At 37.9% G+C, this 24443-nt stretch overlaps 1 protein-coding gene across 1 annotated transcript; it reads right to left on the minus strand.

Moving 5' to 3' along the window:
* NOP14 (NOP14 nucleolar protein) lies at positions 1–24219 on the minus strand. The gene is made up of 18 exons (XM_055720683.1): positions 23725–24219; positions 21463–21597; positions 20497–20638; positions 19996–20141; positions 19430–19567; positions 17794–17916; positions 16501–16632; positions 14883–15198; positions 13452–13582; positions 13135–13220; positions 11329–11464; positions 9392–9493; positions 8436–8589; positions 4093–4252; positions 3114–3261; positions 2050–2168; positions 648–803; positions 1–304 (listed from the first exon to the last, which is right to left on the minus strand). The coding sequence occupies exons 1-18, from the start codon at positions 23920–23922 to the stop codon at positions 205–207; spliced, it is 2622 nt and encodes an 873-aa protein (XP_055576658.1). The 5' UTR covers positions 23923–24219; the 3' UTR covers positions 1–204.
* Positions 24220–24443: the final 224 nt, after the last annotated feature.

Genomic DNA, 24443 nt, shown 5'->3' on the forward strand with positions numbered 1-24443 from the left:
TACAGAAGTGTTATTTTTATTTTCCTTATGAAAACCTGTGGATTTTTCCAATAAGCAGGTTCACTTTTTCAGACGGATCTGATGAGGCTGTCTTCTCAAAATGAATGCATCCAAAGAATGCAATTAAAATCTGTTCAAAAGCCCCAGGATTGGGCTATTTTATATGGCAGTAAAAACAAAGATTCCTGCTGTGGATAGTCCCAATTAATTTTTCCCTCTTTTTCTTTTCATGGCTTTCCATTCACCTTCCTGTGCAGAAAGGCTACCAAGAAGCTCTTTCACTTTTCTTTTTCTAGCTGAATCTCTGTAAAACAAACAACATATAAAATATTTCAGAAAAATTACACTAGGGAAAATAAGTATATTTAGACAATAATTATTGATTTATAAAAAGCCCCCCAACTCTTAAATTTCACCAACACACTCAAATAAAAACATTCTGCATATCTTAAACTAGGGAAACAAAACTGGAAAGCTGAAAACACTTCAAATGATTGCTATTGAAAGTGTGTGTTTTTCCCCAAATCGTCCAATTTTTTTTAAGTTTAGTATGGTTGCTTATTATTGTCAGTCTTGGCATGCAACAAAAAAAATGAACACATAACAGACCAACCCCCAGACTGGTATTGAAACAAAGGCTACATTACCTCTCCATGATTTCTGAAAGTTGCATTCTAGCCAGAAACTGGTTATCTTTCCGAATCTCACGAATGGCTCCTTTAAGTTCACGTTTATGCCTCTGAATCAACTGTTTTCTTTCTTGCTCCTTCTTGCTGCCTCCCTGCTTTCTTCCAAACTCTAAACTGAAATGAGAATGTATGTGTGAGCACAGAACACCTTAACAGAACTTTTTCAGTTTATCAGGAGTGAGTTTTCATATGAATACCAACTCAATTTTAATTGCTGCATATTCTATATTAACTTCTAAAATAAGGAGCTGCCCAATGAACTTCTAAAATAAGGAGGTGCCCAATGAACATAGTGGAAAAACTTACCAGACCTTCTAACTGCATATCATCATCATGCAAATGACAAGCAGACAACATTTACATTTCAATTCCCCATACACAGCCTGCATTTTGAACAGACTGAAAAAGCTAGAGTAGAAGAATGAAAGACGTATGCGGAGAGACAGGATCCCCCAGTATATTTCAAACTTTTGCAGACCTTCTCTGCAGGTGAATTCACAGAAACTGTCTGCTCAGTTACTCAGGGATAAACGCGTACAGCAGAGGAAATCTGTCCTCTTCAATTACTAGAATAAGTAAGGCAGACAATTTATGCCCCTGTAGATAACCAACATGGCTAAATAGATCAGCAGCCGATACAAAGCAGACTTCCTGAATCAGAATACCATTCTATTATCTACAAAACCAAACTAACATTCTAAAATGTAATTCCAAAACAGAATAAAAAAACGCACATGGTAATTGCACGCTCTGTGAAAAAGGGGGAAAAAAAAACCCATGTTTTTTTGTCATTGCTCCTGTTGGAAGGTGGAAAGCTGCTTGGTTGGGGGAAAGAGAAGAATGGGGCAAGGAAGTATGCTTAAATGAATGCTTAATCTGACTTAATATTTGTTACAATCAGTGATGCACAGTACAGGAATAGTCTACCTTATCTTTTGCACCAGTGAAGCATCCCTCAGTACTTCCACTATCTGTTCTTTCCTTCACATAGTTTATGTATGTATGAACTACTCACTCTTGTTCTTCCGACCTGAGTGCTTGACAGAGCATTCAGCGAAGCACCTGACTAGACAGGTCAGACACCCCTTTTTGTCTTGAAATTTATTAATTTACAATTGATTACATGGGCAAGAGTTGATTTCCAGTGCTATTTTTTCCATAAGATAATCTTTAGTTCTTAGAATTCTTCCTTTTTCTTTCCTTCCCTACCACCCAAATAGCTGGTTCCTTGTGATTTGTGCACAAAATCTAGCAGAAAAATAGTTGCTTTTTATGTCCTGCTTTCCAAACACTTCTAGCTTGCTGAGAATCTTAATGTTTAAACACACTTCTCCTTTGCATCAAGGGTGGCTTTACTTACACTTTCACAATTTTAGGTGTATACTGTTTCAATGGCACTGGCTTCTTCTTCTCACTTATCAGTGGGGTATACTGTTTCACTTTGTTCTCTAGCTCTTTCAGAGCACTGTGATACCATTCCTGAAAATGCAAATCAAATTACAACTTTAAAAGCATATAAAAGACACCATAACTCACAAACTATTGTAAATTGCATCAACAGTAATGTTCTCCCCTTATGTTCTCTTTCTGGGTAAAATCACTGCTATTCATTTAGGACACTGCTAACACTGAAATGCCATTAAGTCTCCCAGGCTGGATAGTATTTAATATCATGGACAATAAGAAAGGTCTGCAGATACTTTCACCTAATAGAGAAAGAAGCAAGACTAAAGCCAGTTTAACTCAGACTCTGCCTTTCAGGGTCATGTTAAGAATGACTGTACATTTTGTTTATTTTGATGGCAAGAAATATATGCCATTTTGCATCACTTACATCACAAAATGTTCTCTAAGGATATTTCATGACGCCTCTTTGAGGAGTGGACAATTTTGCTACATTCTGAAGAGACAGAATAAAAATTTGAACCTTGTTGCTAGAAAACAAACAACCGTCCACTTTTAAATCAGATAGCTGATCAGGCATATTTATATGTTAGTTTTACTAACATATGATGACAGTTAGAAATACTACCTCATCAATTTGGTACATGTATTTGGTTGCACCAAGGTGTTACAGATTCATTACAGAACTACAAGAGCAAGTGGATGACCAGCCTACTACTCTTATAAAGTCACTCGTGGAATGTTACATTATTATAAGCTAAGTGCTATCTCTTCAATTAGCAGGGCAAGACAAGATACAGAATGAAAAAAATAGCTTTTCTAAATATACTCTGCTCTTTCGGTTTTTTCCACAGAAACATCACTATGACTTCTGAAGAGCACAAAAGGCAAATGCCTGACCTTTGAAAACATCTCACTGATGCTTACACTTGTTTCTTGTTTCTTTAAGTACAAATGAAGATCACAGGATGTTTATTAATAAAACAAACACCAATTATTTCATTCTTGAGGAACACATACCTGCATTTTTTCAGGATATTCATTCACTGGCACATGCTGTGTAAGGAGAACTCTGATAGGATGCATTATTTCATGGAATGATGGTAAAGACTCATACAGAGCTGCACATTTTTTAATAAGGTCAAAACACAGGGCTAGACATGATAACCTGTTAATGTACAAAAGAATTAACAATTTCACTTGCAAAAACTGAAGTGGATTTTAAAATAAAATGAATCAAATTGGAGAGTGTTAGCAGCATCTACTACCAAGACTTCCTGACAGAACCTGTTACAAGACTGTTTCCAGTTGTTAATTCAGGCAAAAAATTGCATTCTAAGCAAATACCCAAGGAAACCATCAGCCACAAATTTTTATGTCAGTGCAGAGCACAAGCCAGTATTGCATCTTTGGCACTTACATGGAGTAAGAAGTTTTTATACTAGTTATAAAAGTGTTCTGGTGCTGTTCCTGAAGTTCTAAAACTTCACTGAAACAGAATCAGTAATTTTGATTTTGTGCTTTCTTTTCGAACTTTGTAACAAAATGCTTACTCATCCCTGAAATAAGTTGTATCATAACACAAGTGCAAAGTGAAAAATGAGGCTGAACATGGTTAATGAACATGTTTAATTGCAGTCTTAGTTACTAACTTCAGTGTGTTATTACTTAAGTGACACTTCCTAACATAGTGTTTGTATGCAAATACAGTTAATTGCTTCTGAAGAGCTTGACAGTTCAAAGTACTGGGTACCTTCTCTGTCTCTGCATCATTCCCATCTGTTCTCAGCTGTACCATAAAGGAATGGAAGACCTGAGCACTCTAACGTGCTCCACGTAACACTCTGGCAAAAGATTAGCAATTTCATATGCTACAGAATAAAGCGTACCATAAAAATAAAGCGGAACAACTCACTGCTCCTATTTTTATTCCTGAAGAGCATGGTCACCGAGATTGCCCAAAAGATGATCTGGTATTGTGTTCACATTTCCTACATACCTGATATGATTCATTTCTGTTCCACTGGTTTCCTTTAATCTAGTCACAATACTCAAGGGCAGATTTTGCTTCTGCCAACTTTCCAGATCCTTCTTATCACACACCAAAAGCAGCTCCAAGTTTTTCCCCACTGGTGAAAATGGATGTACTACAGTATAGCCTAAAAAACCAAAACAATTATCATTGAACAAGATCAATACGAAGCCTTCTTTCTGAAGGGGAAAAAACCCAACAACTATTTTTACATTTTTAATTATACTGCCTCAAAAAAATACTTTATCAGTATTATGTTTTTCTAAAATAATGGGAAACACTAGAGCATGAATACAGTCATCAGCAAGTGCTCTTAGCCATGCCACTCAAATCACAGAATCCAAAGGCAGGGTCTGCAAGAATGAAGTACTGCCCACTGTAGAAGAACAGGTTTGAGACTATCTAAGGAAACTGAGGGTGCACATGTCCATGGGACCTGATGAGATGCATCCAGGGGTCCTGAGGGAACTGGCAGATGAAGTTGCTAAGCCACTCTCCATCAATTTGAAAAGTTGGAGCAGACTGGTGCATCTCCCAGTGACTCGAAAAAGGGAAAAATGACCCCTATTTTTAGAAGGTCATTGGTGGCCTTCTACGACAGGGTCACAGTTTTGGTGTATACGGGAAGAGAGACTGTTGTCACCTACCTGGACTTGTGCAAAGCATTTGATACTGTCCCACATACCATCCTTGTCTCTGAAAGGGAGTGACATGGATTTGATGGGTGGACCACTCGGTGAATAAGGAGTTGGCTGGACAGCCACACTCAAAAGAGTTGTGCCAACAGCTTGATGTCCAGGTGGAGACCAGTGATGAGCGGGGTCCCTCAGGGGTCCATACTGGGACCAGGGACCAGTATTATTTAACATTTTTGTCTGGGACATGGACAATGAGATTGAGTGCACACTCTGCAAGTGGATGACATCAAGCTGAGTGGTGTGGTTGATACTATAGAGGGAAGGGATTCCACCCAGAGGGACTCTGACAGGCTAGAGAGGGGGGCCTCCGTGAACCTCATGAAGTTCAGCAAGGCCAAGTGTAAGGTCCTGCATCCGGGTTGAGGCAACCCCAAACACAGATACAGGCTGGGTGATGAGTGAATTGAGAGCAGTCCTGCAGATGACTTGGCAGTATTGAATATGAGCTGACAATGTGCACCAGCAGCCCAGAAAGCCAATCGCATCCTGGGCTGCATCAAAAGAAGTGTGGCCGTCAGCCTGAGGGAGATGATTCTCCCCATCTGCTTGGCTCTTGTGAGACCACACCTGGAGTGTTCAACTCTGGTGCCTCCAGCATAAGGAAGACATGGACCTGCTCAGGCAGGTCTGGAGAAGGGCCACAAAGATGATCATGGAGCTGAACCACCTCCCGTACAAGGACAGGCTGAGAGAGCTGGGGTTATTTAGCATAAAGAGAAGACTCTGGGGATACCTTATAGCAGCCTTCCAGTACTTAAAGGAAGCCTACGGGAAAGATGAGGAGGGACTCTTGATCAGGGAGTGTAGAGTTAGGACAAGGCATAATGGCTTTAAACTGAAAGAGGGTAAGTTCAGAGCAGATAATAGGAAGAAACCCCTTACTGCGAGGGTGGTGAGGCACCGCAAGAGGTTGCTCAGAGAAGCTGTGGCTGCCCCCTCCCTGGCAGTGTTCAAGGCCAGGCTGGATGGGGCTTGGAGCAACCTGGTCTAGTGGAAGGTGTCCCTGCCCATGGCAGGGGGTTGGAACTAGATGATCTTTAAGGTCGCTTCCAACCCAAACCATTCTGTGATACATTCTATGATTCTGTGTATGGGCAGACAGAAGACACGTAGGTACATGTCTGCCCTGTGGGGAACAGTTAAACTGCCAGTGAGGATGGAGTACTGGACATGCTTAAGAGTAAAGGGCAGGCACAGGACCTTCCCATGGGGTTACAAGTAGAAGGCTTTGACCAGAAAGTGGTCAAGCAGCACAGCGAGCTGGAGCAGGAATTTTGTGGTCAAGGGAAAAAATAGTTTGCAGTCTCTGTGCTGGACCTTTTTGATTTTATTCTTTGTTTTCCTTATGTCCTGCAAGCTTGCAATGGAACTTATTTCAAAACTGTAAGAATATTTACATGCTTTAGAACCTATATCTGAAGAACCTCTTTACAGATGGGCCAGAAAAAAGCATGTTGAAATAAAAATTCATAAGGTTTGAGACCCAAAATTGTGAGAGATTATGACACACATGACTATGACTATGCCAGATCAGAAACTAAGATACATGAGTTTTGTTATATTCACTATACTTGTGAAAGGATAGCAGATCTTACTAACAACTCCATTAGCTAAGGCTACCAACAGTGACAACTCCTTCCCACTCCCTCCACATCATCTTCTTTTTTAAGGTAGTAATTGCTTTTTTAGTCTAAAGCAGACTGTATTTCAGTCTTTTATGGAGTTGTATTCCATGTAATTTTTTCAAGTGAGAAATTTAAGGATCAAGTTCATAAAACTAAAACAGTTCTATTTGCTGATTGTACTTACTGTCAAAATTGAACCCCAAGAAATTTTTTGGTGTGACAATATATTAACATTCCAGAGAACTGGATGTATGCTCATTTTAAAATATTCTGTATTCACAGCCCAACGATCACATTTATCAGCAATCATGTATTTAAAAATTCATGGTGGGATACTTTGGTAACATCAAAACACCAACAATGACTGAAAAATTCTCAAAGAGAACAAAGTCTCTCTAACGCATCTTTTATTGAGCTTTTCCTCACTGCTAACAGAAATCAACACTATGCAAATTTAGCTAGTGCAAAAGCATTAACAGAAATATAGAGAAAAAAAAATGGTTAACACTTGATCATCGATTACCACTAATTATTTTTAAATAGTTTATCTGATTTTGCAGAATCCTGTATTTTAGCTGTACTAAAACCCTTTGTAGATCAAATATTCCTAAGAGAGTACACAAAGGAGAAAATACTTTAAGTATTATGTAACCCACCCACTCCTTAACCTCTTCCCACCTCCTTCTAAGACTTCAGCTGTTGGTGTTCTGAGAATCTAAGGCTTAGCTCTGATGCAGCCCAGCTGTGTAACCTTGGCTCACACTTTAGAGAAAACTGCTAAGCTTTGAGAAGCAGATGGAAGAAAGTCTGTAGGGTACATCTGTACAAGATAACAAAGGTGAAACTTCAGTGCTAGGCTTGTTGAAAAAAAGGATCATTAGTAGCTCAAGAATTCAAAAGAAAAAAAAAAAATTCCAGCATGGTAAGGCATAAAAATGCTAAAGGGGAGAAGAAAAAAAAAAAAGAAGGAAGGTGCAAGATGACCACTCGGTGCTGCTGAAGATGTACTAGAATACTGCAGCAACAGACCCAGACTGATGACCACCTAGCTAACAGAAGCTCTTCAAATGTCTTATCAAGAGTGACAAGCATTATCAATACATAGCCTGTAGTTCATTAAATCCCAGATGTCTTGTGAGTTTGCCAACAGATACTTGAATTTTGGACTTGAGACCATCCTGTCTGCAGAGTCTCTTCATGGATGCTAAGTGACACTCAGAGTGACCCAGACAGAGATACTAACACATGCTCCTCATAAGTGAATTACTGTCCCTGAACTTGTCAAAAAAAGAGGCCTGTATCTTGAGTAACTTTAAAGCTAGAAACAAGGTCAAAAGAAAACGTCAAAGAAAGAGGAAGAGTGGCAAATAAAAATCATTTGCTAGCATATGGATCAAATTGAACAGATAGATTTAGTGCCCCTGCTGTCTGTGCAAGTTGCTAAATTTACAGTTATGCTACAGCACAGATTAATCCTGCTTGTGGGGATAGCTGCCCTCTGACAGGCTACAACAAATCCATGTGAAATAAATAAAAAGGAAAAATATCAACATTGTAATATACTTCTCTTGTTTATCTCAGTGATATGGCTATTAGCTGAAGAGGGAGGGTATCTGAAGCATTAGCTGCTACCTCACTGAGAAGACAGGGTACTCACCGGGAACCCATTAAGAACTGTGAATTTCAGAGCACAGTCTAATCAGTCTGTCTATTTACAACCCCAATATTGCAAAAATACTGCACTGTGGGCAACATGACTTCATTTCCTTTAATAGCCTCAGTTCTTTTCTCCCTGCTAACAACACAAAAGATCTAGTTCATAATAAGATGCCCAAGAATCAAGGTTGTGTACGGCTAACCTAACATGATTTTTGTCTTTTTTTTCAAAATAATAAATTCAGTGTGAATTACTTTTATTTAAATTTAAAAGATAAACCCTAAAAGGTAAACTTAAAATTTAACACTCATTTACTATAAACAAACTCACCCTGGGCCCGTTTTTTGGGTAGAGATATGTGAAGTACTCCAAGAAGAAAATTGATGAGTTCTGGTACAAATCTTCTGGAGAGAGATACATATTCCAGGAACAAACAACATATAAATAACCCTTTAATAACATCTTGCAATGTTGTGATGCGACACTAAAAGAAAAAAAAAAAAAGGGCACAAGATATTAGTAATAAGAAGTCTATACATCACAAATACAGGATTTCCCAAAAAGCAGAAATAATAAATAAGTTGTACACATCTAAAATCTGTAAAATTACACCCTTTGGACTTCACATGAGAAACATACTGGCTTTCTCCTGCCCTCACTGAGAGTATATGCAGAATCGAGTAAGAAGTCAGTCAGAACTGGTTTAGCCACTAGAAGGTGCTAAACCACAAACAGTAAATTCTTCAGAAATGAACCAAAGAAATGTAATAAGGCTCAGAGCAACTTCACTATCTGACAGCAGCAAAACAACTAGCTCAAGACTTTTAAAACATATAAACAGGATATTTGAATAGAAAAATTAGGGCATATTTTAACTGCACTGCAACATACTGCATTAGGTACATTTTCAAGGAAAACAAATACTGCCAATTTTTAAGTATATTTCTTAAGTAGGAACAAATGCAACATATGGAAGAGAAATCACTAATGATTTTAGACTGTATTCAGTCTGTTCTACTAGTTGTACCTAATTTGTCATATAAGAAATTCTTGTATGACAGCTTGAAAAAATGATTAAATACAGTTTTGTGAGTTGGACTGTACTCTACAAGGGTTTTTTTTCCTTTTCACTTTTTCTTCCAATTACTATCTGTGACTATACCAACACAAAGCTGTCTTTTCAGTACATTTCCAATATATACATTAATGTTAACAAATACATTTGGAGTCCTGGGAAGAAACAAGGAAATGAAGTTATATATTGAGATGCAACATCATAGACATACCTTAGTAAGTAGCTGACTCATGTACATAAAAGCAGGTGTTACAACCGGATGCATGAAATCAGAAGTTGGAAACAGCAGAGATGTAATTTTCAAATAAATAAGCTGAGAGCACATAAAACAGAGTAAGGCAAAACATAATTAAGGCATTACTCCCAGGATCTTGACTTTACACATATTTAACTGATGAATGAGTAACTGCCATGTAGTAGTCTCAAAACACAACAACACACATCATTTTGAGAAATCTGATACGATACATGACCTATTTGACATGATTAAGTTACATGAGAAAATGGAATATCCGTTATAGGTCTAACACTGCATTAATTAAACAAGGCAGTTGAAAGAACCACCATGAAGGAACTATGCCTCCCAACCCCATTTACTCTGTAAGAAAATATTACCCCCTCCAGCTTACTGCAATCACATACTCTCACACCACAAAGAAACGAGCAAGTGGCTACACAGGACCTGTGACACCATTCAAAAGGTCCTCAACAGACAATTAAGTGACCAGGAAACTCGTGCACCAGCACACATCAACAAATAACAGCTGCAGCCAAAGAACTAAACAGTGATTAGGTACACTTTTACTGAAGGGGACTTGTTAAAAGAGCTACAAGCGACCTCCTGTCAAGACCATAGGGATGGTAGACATCAGTTGTGAGGTAATACTGAAAATTATCATAGTCAGCTAGACTCAAATGGAGTTATCTTGTTTCAGCTCTGCTTCTCTCTATGAAGTTTCTGTCATAAACAAATATTTTCCTGAACTGTTTTGATTACTAGATACCACAGTCCAAATTTCAGGTTAGATAAACTACAGGCACATATAACGTCTACTAACACAACTGGTCTAAGGAATGTTCACTCAAACAAGTGCTTTAAGGATAGGAGTGATATAATTCCACCCTAGAAGATAATGATGACTTGAAACCTGGAAAAGTCCACTGAAGGGAATGCAAGTCAGAAGTGTGATTGGTGTCATAAGGGTGACAGTAACAAAACAAAAACAGAAGTTAAAAACTCTCTACAATACATTTCCTGCAAAATTCAAAACATCCTGAATAAAGACTCTTCAAAAGAGCTCAATATAAATATTTTTCAAGCTGCAATAACCAAGTCTTCTAAGCAAATACTTCAGCCTATTTTCTTTTGATAGTCTTAATTATTCCATCAGGCAGCACTCTTCATCAAGCGTAGCTCCCTTTGATTACTGACTTATGGTTTGTCTTTGAAACTTTTTACTACAACAAATACTCGTTTTCCATATGCTCCATTCTTGAACTCCCTAATATCTATTTACGTGGACACTAAAAAAGGAGTCTGTTCATATTTAGCATGACCACTGAAATTTTGAAATATTACTAATATAAGGAGGAAAGGTCAATTATTTTACAGTCATTCCATATGATAATTTCTAAATTTAAGTATAAGAAATGTATTTTTATATCCATAATATTTCATTGTTATTTTTGTTAACCTAGGAGACAGTATGCCTCTGGAGTACTTTTTTTAAACATTTGTACTTAACTAAAGACATGAGGACATAACTGACAGCATCGCTTCTTCCTAGAACTACCCATTTCAGTTTCATCAGGAAAACAATGTTCTGCTATGAAAACTGGACTGCCAGTTTTAAGGTATTTTCCCCTTATTAATATTTCAGAGTCAGACATCTGTTCTGAAGAACATGGCGAAGTGTGTGTGTTTGTTTCTCAGGGTTTTTTTTTTTTTGTTCTTGTGGGAGTTTCTGTTACAACTTACCTGCAAGAGAGGCAATTTAAAACATCAAGAAACCTAAAAAGTCATAGATGCTAATAATCCATTACATACTTTGAAACATGACATTAAATTTAATGTCATCTCATGTTTACTGGCATTTCCATACTAATGGGAAGAACAAGATTATTTTCTTAGCAGTATGCATTTGTTACCATGTCTAAACCTGGAAGTGTTGCACGGCCTTTAACTTCAATTAATTCTTCCATATCATGTGCAGCGTCTCGAAGAATAAACTTAATGCTGTCACTGGCTGCCTCAGGAAACATCTGGCAAAGATTGTACAATGGCCTATTAACAAGAAATGTAAGTAACAATCAAGTTACACTACTGATGTTAATAAAAACCTGATTTTTAAGTACCTGTAGGAAGGTATTTTGTGTACTACATACATTATATCAATAACAAATGCCCTGAAACAAATTATTCTTCTTCAGAAATAGCCACACAGTATATAGATTATTATTGTAATATTTTTATATTACAGAGACGTGTATTTTTCACTGGACCTCATGAGATAAATCTTTGATGTGGTGGTTTCTAAGTCTTAAATAAAAAATAATTAAAAACTTTAAAACACCTTCTATGTTTAAAATATACCCTTCTGAACCCCCTAACTCTACATTTTACTGCACTGAGGTATGCCGACACATACTAGGCAGCACGCTACTCTAAATACTCTTAGGCAATGTTAAACAACGTGTGAGACAGCAGTGTGGTTAGCAAAATTATTAATTAAAACAAGGAAAAAAGTATCCACATAGTTCAGCTCCTGGCCTACAGTTAATGCCTACAGGGAGATGCAGTCAGGACTCTGCATCTGTTTGGTCAGTTTTTCCAGTGTTTTCAGTTAAGAATGTCGGTAGTGATACTAGTTAAGTCTCATTTCTATGAAACAATAAAAACGTGTTTACGCTTTTTTACAAAGCCCCAGCATGTGCGACAGTATCAATGGGTCAGTGCTCTTGCTGACGAATGCAACAGAGCAATGAACACTAAAGCTGCACATAACATATTTTTTAAAACTTACTTACTTGAGCATGAAATAAAAACCACATGCTGAAAACTACAGAAAGCTGTCTAGCCTGCAAAGTCAAGATAGGAATCACAGACTAATTTTGGTTGGAAGGGACCTTTGGAGATTATCTGATGCAACCCCCTGCTCAAAGCATGGCTAACTTCAAAGCTGGATCAGGTTGCTCATGGCTTTGTTGAGTTTTGTATGTCTTCAAGGGTGGTGATTCCATAGACTCCTGGGAAACTTGTTTTGATGTTCAGTGCCTTTGCTGTGAAGATTTTTTTCCTTACATCTAATTGGAATTTCCCTTGTTGCAGCCTGTGTCCACTGACTCGTCATTTGCTATATACCTCTGAGACAAATTGGGCTCTCTTGTGACTGTAACTGGAGGTCAGGTACTTGAAGACAACAATGCCAAATTGACAACTTCCTGCACAGTGTGTATTTGGAACTTCTGTATGAGCTTACTATAACTCTTGAATCGCATTTTCATCTAGTTCCCTGAGTGAATTCACAGAACTGAAGCCCATGGAAAAACCCAGTGATTGCAAAGGGAACTCCACACTGTAATTGCAAAGCTTAAGATCCTTGATCAGTAGTCTAAATAGCTTCATATACAGAAGTTTGCATGCATACATAGTATCATTTATCCACTACCCATGAAAACCATTTTGCAGATCAAAAACTACATTCTGAAGTTTTAAAAATGTCTTGGTACAATTAATAGCTCAAGCAACACATGAAAAAGTTAAAACGCTACAGAGCTGGAGAGTTATCATTTGCCTACAATCCCTACAGAACTATTCATAGAATCATTTAGGCTGGGAAAGACCTTTAAGATCAGAGTCCAACTGTTTCGAAGCAACACACAAAATGCTTTACCCCAGGTAGCTTTTCTCTTTAAATCATAAAGGAGCAAAAGTCCATAGTATTTATTACTTACAGGACCAGTTTGTCAATTGTTCTGAGCTCTGGTAAATCCAGAGTTGCTAACTCTCCAATATACTCCAGAAGAAAGCCAAATAATTTCTGCAAGAAGCATAACATAAAAATTATTAGGGTTTTTCTTCATTGTATATATTCTTAAACTGCACAAAAGAACAGTGACACAGAAGTTAGAAAACAAGTAGTGTGTTGATTCTGCTGCTATTGACAACATAGAAGCATGTATATGTTATACTGCTTTCTGAATACTTGCTAAAACTTACTCTAGAATTCAAAGTTGATTTTAAACTTCAACAAATCAACAACCCCCCATACCTCCAACTTTGCTTTGTTTCCCACTGCAAGGCTTGGATGATTGCATTTCTGAATTCTCTCCAGTATAATAAGCTGTTGTTCTATTGTTCTTCCAGCCAATAAAGACTTAAATGTCTCATAGGACTCAGGAACTAGAAAGTAAAAACAGAAACTGACCAGGCAAAAATCTCAAACTTAACATACTTAATTCAAGTGAACATCTAACAAATTTCCAATTTGAAAATGTTACTATTCAGAAAATAAGACACAATACAGCTTTTAAATAATCACCTTTTAAACACTATCTATAAGCATATAGGTAACTATATATATGAACATAAGTCAGAAAACCATGTAAATGTTTTTCAATGATTAACATTCAATTCATCCTACATTTGCTGCCTAAGCTGAGCACAACTGTGTTAACACACACAAAGCAGAATTAAACTTAAGCACGCATTCAATCATAAATTTACCATAACACAATCAGCTCTATGTTTAATTCATACCTAACTAGCTTTTGTATGCAGGATTTTAAGAACAGAATCTTGCCACTGGAAGAAGAAAAAATAATAATAAAAAAACCCAAACCCAAACAACTGGCATATATTTAGTTTTTTGCACAAGTGAAAAAGCTAGAAAACATCCTAACCGGTTACATTTCTTGAGTTACTTAATGTGACTGCTTTCTGGTTAAAGCAAAACCTGAATGCAATTTAAAAGGCTTTCTGTAGTAAGTTATCTCCTTTTGATGGAAAAATGAAAGCACTTAAGGAAGTTGTTTGAAAGATTGTTAAATCTTGTGACATACACTTTTGTTAGAGAAATCTACACTAGGACAATAGTTAGATATGTTACGTACTTAATAATAATGAATGTTTTGTGTACTACTGGAAACATGGCTCCTCCTCCCTCCTAGGCCGAGTCCCAAAGGGAGTCAAACTTTCAGTCTCTATTTAACAATACCGCGATGTTACATCATGGGGATTAAACCCTCAGAATTCTGCCTCTCCCAGCATCTTCTCTGACAAAAATGTCAGTCCAAACACTAGAGAAAGTAATCTTTTCTCATTTAAGTATAGGTAGTAGAATACTATTCTGACTTCCCTTATGCGAAACACTAGCACTTTGGATTGGATGTGATGGTGGCCTTCAGAAAGGAGTACAGATCTCCATTTTTCTCCCAAGTATTTAGCTTTCAATTCTAAGGCTGCTTGGAGGAGCAGAAACAGCTCTGGGATTAAACAGATCTGGCTCCCACTGCTCAAAGCAAGACTGGTGCTGATCACTACAAACAGCAGTCACTGGCTACTCTTGGAACAGTAGAAGACAACTATGAAGCAAAACTTTTATGTATGAACAGGAATACTTAAGATCCTACAGGGCAGAGAAAGAGACTGGTTATAAACCCCTTGAAGACAACAGAGATCTCTGGATCAATCCTTTGCTTACCAGCAAATGTATAGGGAAGCTCTGATTTGGCAGCTTCCATTTTTGTATCTAGTTCCTCCACACTCTGTGATTCATTTTCATTTGTCTTGTGTTTATTCTGTTCTTTATTCCCTGCAGTTTCTTCTTCTTCACTCTCAACGTTAGATTCAAGATCTGAGTGGCTATCTGCAGCAACATCCTCATCTTCACTAGCAGATTCTTCCTGACTTTCTTCTTCATTCCCATTATCTTCCTTCCCGCCTTCTTCTGCTTCCTCTTCTTCATCCTCCCCGTCTTTTTCTTCTTCCTCTTCATTTTCAATATTAATTTTTCCATCCTGTCAGTAGAGAAAATAAACCAGTTAAAACACCGCAAAGTGACAGCACCTCGCCAGAATCACCATGCAAAGCTGTCATTAAATACACATGACCAGCACCTGAGCCTTGCTACCCTGACCAAGCAGTGAATGGCAGCAGTGCCAGCCAAGAAGTGATTTTAAGCAGAGAACATGCATACAGATAAGAAAAGTAGCATTATTTCCAAGGGGCTATAAGAAACTGGAAGAATAGGAGGTAGTCTATGAGGACTAAAAGAAACAACACAGAAATAAAAACTACTAGTAGATGATATGGTGGAAAAAAAAATTCAACATCACTTCCAGAAAAAAATACATATTCCTTCTATGTATTAAAATAGCATATCAGATAAATATTTGTTCCCATCCAGATTTTATTAATCATCAGTTTAATTTCACATTCACAATTTATTTTCTCCCCTTGAAGGACAACAGCAGCTCCCTTGCTACTTACATGTGAGAGGATCAGTCTCTACACACATGCACCACAGTCAGGGTGACTCACCACATGAGCTTTAAGGTTATATTGCTCTGCCACCTTAATCAAAGCTACTTCGTAGGAGAAGGGTTCCTTCAGAAACCCACTCATCCTGAGGCTGAAGTTTGGTGGAAGCTGTATTAAATACAGTGGAAATTTAAAAAATGACCAGAAGGGCTAACACCCTCTCTTCAGCCCAGTAGCATAGAAGGCTACTATAACAGTATAGTCAGTAGATCGAGGGAAACAACTATTCCCCTCTACTTGACACTGGTAAGACCACACAGAATACAGCATCCAGTTTTGGGTTTTCAAATACCATAAAGACATCCATAAACTACAGCAAGTTCAGCAGAAAGCCATCAAGATTGTTGAGGGGCTGGGGCACCTCCCTTGTAAGGAGAGGCTGACCTGGGATTTTTCAGCCAGGATCAAATAACCACCTTTCTGCACCTACAAGGGACGCCACTGAGAAGGCAGAGCAACACTCTTCATCACAGTCCACACCAGGAGAATGAGAAGCAACAGGCCTACGCTGAAACAAGAGATGTTCAGACTGGATAGAAAAAGAAACTTTTTCACGCTAAGTACAGTCAGTGGAAAGGCTGCCCAGAGAGATGTGCTAACTCCATTCTTGGAGATCTTCCAAGCACAGACTGGATAAAGCCCTGAGCAAACTGGTAATTTCATAGCTGACCCTGCTTTGAGCGCGAGGTTGGACTAGATGCCTCCACAGAGGTCACTTCCAAACCAATCCTCCTATGTTCTTTTCAGAACTCTGAAAACTCTGAAATTTGAAACCTTACCTTGTAAGACAACAACCGTCTGTCATCTTTATCCAGGATAAAGCCATCAGCCAGATCATCAGCTGACACATGGCTGGGTTTCTTTTTGTTTGCCTGTTCATCTAATCCATGCATTCTCCGTAGTCGATCTGCCTGTTTTAGTAGAAATACCACACACATTGATGTCAGCCATCTATATCATTCAGGTAACTAAACCAGAATGGAAGATCCCTCAAATACAATGCTAACAAAATCAAAGGCAAAAAAACCCCCAAACAGTTAACTAGGATTATTCAACAAGTTGATGAAAAGAAAAAACAGCAACTTGATAAATTATGGGCAAAAGCTGATGATGCCTTATGTTTTGTGGCGAGTGTGATCTGATAAAAGCACACAGACAATTGGATTAGCTTACTTGGAAGCCTTTAAAACTGGGTTTACCAGAAGCATTATGTTCTCTCATTTTAAAATTATCTGTTTTGCTTATGAGACAATGCATCATTATTAGAAAATGCAAGCTTCTAAAGCGTTTTATGATTCTGCAGTGTTTATCTGTGTTTCCCACATGTAACAACTTTGCAGTACAAACGCAACGGGCAATATCTGAATCAATCATTTACAAAAGGATTTCCACCTGGGCAACCAGACAGACTGTGCATCAAACAAGATGACAAGAACACAAAAAGAAAAAAAAAGCTCCTTTGTTCTGTTCTGCTATTAGCTACTGAGCTGTTCTGAGATAACTTGAAGGTACTGAATCCTTGCAGTCCTAAATGTATCCCTAGTACACCAAACCAAAAAGTAAAAAAAGGAGAGAAACATTTACCAAATTACTCATTCTTTCTGTAAGACTTGGAGTTCCATGTAATAGAAAGAGCATGCAACATTTCCCAAAAGAATTCTATTCCCCTGCATAGTACTGCTGGAAGACTCTTGCAACACCACAAGAAAACAATAAATGACTTGCCAGTGCATTAATTCAACTGCTGTGCAACATGATACTCCCCCTGACTTAGAAGCACCTCTCAACACTGAGTAATTTAAAACATTTAAAGGCAAACTGAAGCCGTATTGCATTTCTATTGAAGAAAGACCAACTGATTTCATAAACCTCAATAGTCACGTACTAAGCCTATGTTTTTTTGTTGTAATACCAGATTGCAAACAAAACACAAACAGGAGATTTCCTGAATTCAGCCTCTGACAAACTGTAGTTCAGTACAGCCACTTTTAATCTAAGGTCAAGCAATGAACATACGCGGTCACTCCCAAAATATAGGCCACAAAACAATCTAAAAACCATAAATGGTATACCTCCAGCTTCTGGAGTCGTGCCTGCTCCTCTTTTGCCAATTCTTCTTCTGTCTTCATCCTTTCTGAAGGTTTTGCTTTCATCTCAAATCCAAGTTCTCGAACAATCATATCATATTCATCAGGCTAAAGAAATATTTATATAATTGTTTATTATCTTAAGTTTTATTATTCTGCTTTGCAGACACTCTCTGCCAGACTAACAGCTAAGAAATATGACTATTAAGATATAAGGAAAAGACCATTTCCAAGGAAAGCTGTAAGGACATTCAACTCAGCACTAAGACAAGTAATGGAATGAACACTTGAACAGAAATTCTCCTGACATTTCCCCCTCCCCTATTTAAGTTACTCACAACTTAAACACTTATAAATAGCATCTTAAATAAAAACTAGTTTACATATTAATTGAAAAAAATTAAAATATTAATAAAACACTATCTTCTCAAAAAAGCAGCTAGAATGAATAAATTTATCGTTTACATTTCACTTTATAATATCAGACATGAGCTAAGTCTTTGCTATCTTAGTTACACAGATGTTCACCTTAAAGTAATAAAGCAGCATACTTGAGAAAACAGTCACTAGCAGAGATTACACCGGACATGCGAACAGAGTCTCCTGATACCTGCTTAAGTCACTAAGCCATACAGCTTTTCTAAAATTAATTTCCAGGAATTTTTCTTCTTACATACGACTAGATAATTTTCTCCAATTCAATGTTAATGTTCTGGAGCATTATTAATTCATACTTTGCATCTTGAGAATTCTTTAATTGGATCCACACACATGAAGCATGGGAATCTAACCTACCTTTTCAGCAAATTATGATGACAAAATTTTTGTCTAAGATACCATTACCAACACACTACAGTATTCACCATGTTAAGAAACATCTTGAAAACAAAGATCAATACATCAAAATATGAACTTTCGAACCAGTATCTTCTGTTTGTTATTTGAGATTCATTATAATATAAGATCAGTTCATTACTTGAATCTTTCAAAAACTGAACTATATTGCCAAGGAATAAATGGAAATTCACAGTGTTCTGCAAAACAATACAAAATTTCTACAAGAAAAAACCCAGTGCAATGCATTATATTACCTATTCTTAGATTTAAAGGTTTATTTCCCTTAGTATAAAATAAAAATGATAGAAAAAGCTTTGAGACCATAAGGTATCTAATTCAAAAGATAAAATATCTTCCTTCCCTTTTTGTAGAAACAGTACCAAATTTACAACAAGGAAACATTTGCTGTCAAATAAAAGTTGTTTTATTCAAGAAACACTGCAAAGGCATTCAAAATAAGTCAATGATCTCAACAATTTCAGTTATTCAAGAAAATGTATTTATTGTACAAATAAGCTGTAGCTAACAGTGGTATTCAACCTGCAACCTCTCTCAGAATTGATAAATAATGAAAAGCAATAGGTAATTAAAAGCAGGTAAATCATATAAAACCCTATATTCCTCCAACTAACCAAACGGTCCTAAAACTGCAGCATACCTTCAATGTGAATAGCAGGCTACATTTTATTTTACAAAATGATGAACTTTGCCTTATGTTGCAGCCATTACGAATCAAAACCACAAGTTATTAAAACAACAGAAAGCAGGCCAGACAAACCCTTACCTTAGGCTTTTCTACTTCTTTGTCCTTTTTCTCTGATTTTGGGGTTTTGCGGGCAATAAGGGTTTGGATTTCCTTCCAGTCATTATCAAGCTTTTCTGTCAGTTCTAACGCACTTTCTCTCTGAGTTTGCCTCTCTTGCTAGAAAAAAACAACAAAACCATAATGCAGCAGTTATGTTCAGATGGATGTGACAGCATTTACACCGTAAAACCAAAATGCTGTCTTCAGCAAATTAATAATTTTAAATATTTAACATTTTAAAGGTGTAAACATTTTTTGTGTAAGAAGCAGTATAGAGTTACACTGAATGGCACAAGGGTTGCATACAGAAAACAAGTTAAGAGTCAAGAGATAGGGAGATTTGTGCATACAAAAGAATGGCAGATATTAAGTGCATATCTTAAAATGCCAACAAAGTCGGACAGACTTTATGCAAGAAGCTTGGACTCTTCTCCTAGACAGCTATCTCCTTTGTTTTCTATGCCACTACTATTTTATTTTGCAAAGACAGAAATTGTGACAGCTTCTTAATCATGTTCACTTATACTTCAAGGCTAAAAACTCACCTTTTCTTGTTTAGATTTGGTTATCATCTCTTCTATGAGTTCCTTTCTAGATTTAGGTTTTTCCTCCTCTTCATCTTGCTGCCCACTTGATGCTTTTTTACGAAGGAGGCCTCCACCCCCTCCAAAGTGAGCAGCAGTTAATTCAGCTGGGGAAAAAAGTAGATTGTGAATCCTTTTCAAATCCATACATGAGGGCTGGAGTGCTGCTGCTGGGGCAGTATCTCCCTATTCTTTGAGAATGGGAACAATTAAAACTATTGAATCAATCATGTACTATTCCCATGCCTATGGGAATGGCCATACCAAAAGAGATTGATGCTAGACGCTTAATTTATGCTGACAAATATTTTGTATGAGGTAGGAGCATGGGTTTTCTGTATTTTAACTAGCATTTTGGTGCAGCTAAATAATATTCTTTCTCATTGAAAGATAGCACTGAGCAAATGATGTACATGTACCAACAATAAAACCAACAGTGGGAAACTAGCTGACACGTCTTACCTGACAATGTTCCTCTTTCCTCTGTGTCACTGTCACTATCAATAATATCATTCATTTTTTCAATTTCTGCCAGAGATTGGCCGTAATGAGTTAATTCCTCATCTTCATTGAGATTATAGATATTCTTCTTCCCATAATTTTTCTAAGAATAGTAAAACCAACCAATTAAATAACAAAAGACTTTTAGTTACCCAGCAACAAATTAACAAAGCCTGTATTTTTAATGCTAGTTGAGGGGATTAATCACTACCAGACCAATACTTTCATTTAAACACATTAAACCTTAAGTGAGGGAGTATGATGCCCCTCTTATGTACCAATCAAGTAACTCAGAAAACCTAAGGAAGCCTAAGTTTTATCTATACATCAGTAACATCAATTCTTAACTACTAAATTTCAGGCCTAATGAAACAGACTTTAACCTATACAAATTATCAGTAGAATATGGTATTACACTACTGAATTCCAGAGACAGAGTATGATGAGGCAGAAAGAACAGCACTGCACATACAATTCACGTTACAGAATGACAGCAAGTTACAGAGTTGTTCTAGTCAGGAGATTAAATGGCTGTTGTTCAACAGTTGTACTGGAATCTCAGAGTGTACTTGATGGTGGTTGCCTTTTCCTAATTCGATTCCCAAATCACAGTAGTCAAAGAACACCAAGAAATCAATGAATCTGCTTAAACATGGCTTTCTTGCATATCAGTGCTCAAAGAAATTTCTGCTTTGAGAAGTTGTCTTGCAAAACCAGAAAATGTTGATGAATTTTTTTTTATTTCCACAAAATTTGTTTTTTCATGTAAGTTCCAAACATATAAAATATACAAGAAAGCATTACTGTGCAAAATCCTCTGTTAAGGGGGACACAGCCAACTAACAAGTGTTTCTCTGGTTTTGGTTGTGGGGAGGGTCTGGGGGTTGTTTGTTTTTTGTTGTTGTTGTTTTAATTCCTATAGTTTACCTGTCTTTCCAAAGTGAATCGTCTGATCATTTTTTCCTCTGGACTTATTTTGGTGTTATATTCTCCAAATCGTTTATCTTTAAACACATTTGTCTTTTCCCTTTCTTTATACTCTTTCAGCAAGGTCTGGGTACGCTAGAAGAAAAAAATAAAAAAAAAGATTTAATTAAAAAACAAAGAGAATAATTACTTTCAAAGGTTCCACGGTATCCTGGGGCAACATAATCTAATTTACCAGAATGCAATGAAAGAGAAGGAAAAATTAATGAGAAAAGAGATGGGAAGGTCATATAATATATTCAGCGTCATTAAGTTCTCTTATAAGCTGCCCATATGAAGGTAAAACATGGTACACTGTATTTCACCTTTATTTTATCACATATAAAAACTCTGCATTGTCACTAAAGGATTGATTTATCTGAAGCTTAGTATAAAAGAATAACACATTAAAGAAAGCAAAAAAAAGCCCCAGTGTCAGCTGAAACTCTTTTGTCTTCTCATCTAAGACATAAAAACCCCCAAGTGGATATATACATTTAGCACTCTGCTTTAGTGTTGAGCACAGGGCGGTTATGCATCAAGGCAGTAAAAGGAAGTTCAGCAGACCTATACGAGCTAGTAGATGCTGTACTTACTGTATAGATTGAGAGGCTTACTTTTCAATGCCAGTGATCTAATTCATGACAAGCATCTGATTTACCCAAACACCTTAAAATGTGATACTACACATTCATAAAGTTTTCTAAACCCTGGAAAAATAGTAATGAAGAGTGAAAGCTAACATATTTTCATGCTGAAGATACTGCATAGTTTCTAAAGGAAGAAAATACTGGCCATGTTTAGTCTGAAAAAAATCCATGTTTATTTAAAACACATTAGCTGAATCTTACGGAAAGGTACTGTTGCTATTCATATTACCATGAACTCATAAACTGCTGCACTGAAGGAAAAGAACAAGTTTACTACAACAGGCCTCTGTAACCTCACTGAGCATTCACAATTTTCAGATGCCACTGTAACTGACACCAGAACTCATTTAACCTACTACTGTCAGTTCTACCTTGTATTTACTTCTTATATTAAAATGTGTATATATATTTATATACATATATATGTATGTAAATATAAAAAAATATATAAAATATATAAAATATATAAAATATCAGGCAGCTTAAATGCCATGCATGAACTTTAATCTCTTAAGACCCTGGATACAGAACAGCTTTTGTTCATCAATTATTTGATGTCCTCTCTCACTGATAAAAATTAATGCGCAACCTTTCACAATGCATGCAAAATTAAAGCCTATCCATTTCCTTTTGCTGCACTATTTTTAAAAAGAAATCCTTCGGTAAGTGCTTTAAATTCTGTTTGACAATAGATTGTATAGAACATGTCAGAGAGAATCTCAGGGGCATACTTTCAAATTATGCTTTTTTCACCTTTAACAGAATCTACAGACGTTTTAACTTCTTCCCTGGTTTGTCTGAAGGAACAAATCATAAAAAATTCCAGTGCTTCATTCAAGGATAGGATAGGTTGCTAGAATCCCTGATGTAGTATGACGTGATGTTCTCCCTTATGCATCACAGATTTTGGTCAGGTAGCTTGTGGTGTCAGTAGAGAAAGAAAGGCAATTGTAAAACAGTATAAGGGTGGAAGATAAAAGATTTATTCTTAAGCTGTACCATCATTCCTATGAGAGTAATAAGGATTGTTGCATCCCAACATACTTCTACAATGCAACGATTCAACCAGTGCAAAAAAATGTTATCACACGATTTCCAAATCTATGGTAGTTTCTTTGTGTCTACGTATTTCTCACTGCATTCAAAACTCAGTGCCCCTGCAAGCTTTCACTATTACAGCAATATTGCCCCATTATCAAGAAGCTTTACATGCCATAGCGACCAAAACCGACCAACATTATGAACACCGACAACTGCCTACACACTGGTCCAGTGTTTGCTTGCTGATGTGTGCCACTGCATTCTGGACCTGGGTAATTTGAAACGAGAATCATTGCTACACGTGTGACGAGGAAGACTTGCACTACTGAACTCTTTAGATTGCACTGGAGGGAAACGTATTCAGCAAACTCTCCATCATCATCTGAGCAACGTGAGGTGACCAGCCAGCCAGCCATTCCTCCAGTACACAACGGAGGTAGTCTCACCAGAGATGGCTCCCGTCTTACCACCTCTCCACCGCAGCCACATCTATAGATGCAATCCTTCCTCCCAACTTTTGATGTCCTCTTACCTTCTTGATGGCTTTGGACCGTGAGACACCAGGCAACCCCACATCATTCTTGGTCTTCCTCCCCAAGATATTAAACTTCTGCCTGTTGACCTTCACCTCAAAGGGGTTGCTCTTAACCATGGCCATAGCTGACTTCACGGGGCCCTTGGCTGTGGAGGGCACCGAGACCTTTCGTTTCCGCTTAGCTGCCTTCCCCATTTTGGCCTGGCTGCCTGGGCGGATGCGTGTGGGTGAGGAGAGGCCCACTACTCACTCAGAGTGCGGGGGCCAGGCTGGAGGCGCACCAAGGGCCAACAAAATGGCGCCCAGAGAGGGCAAAACCCCCCGAACTACCCCTGGGGCCTGACCACTGCCCTTGGACGCGGAGCCAAGCCGCGGAGAGCTCCCCAAAGCGCCGTGAGGGCCGGCGGGGGCACGGAGCGGCGCGGCAACAGCGCACCCCTGGAAGCGGCGGGCCCGGCGGTACCACACGCGCACGACAACCTCGCACCTCTCGCGAGACCTTCGCCCAACTATCGCGAGACTTGCCACTCCTCTTCCGCTTTAGGACGAGCCGGGGGGGGAGGCTGGGAAAAGTCTCGTGCACTACATGTCCCAGCAAGCAGAGCGCGGTCGGCGCCGGGAAGCCGGCGGGCGTTGCCGCGCGAGGCCTGCTGGGAGTTGTAGTTCTAAGGAAGGGGGGGGGGGAGGTGGCAGAGAGCGCGGAGGTGGAGCTGGTT

Source organism: Falco cherrug, chromosome 1 (assembly GCF_023634085.1).
Source record: "Falco cherrug isolate bFalChe1 chromosome 1, bFalChe1.pri, whole genome shotgun sequence".
Classification (NCBI taxonomy): Eukaryota; Metazoa; Chordata; class Aves; order Falconiformes; family Falconidae; genus Falco; species Falco cherrug.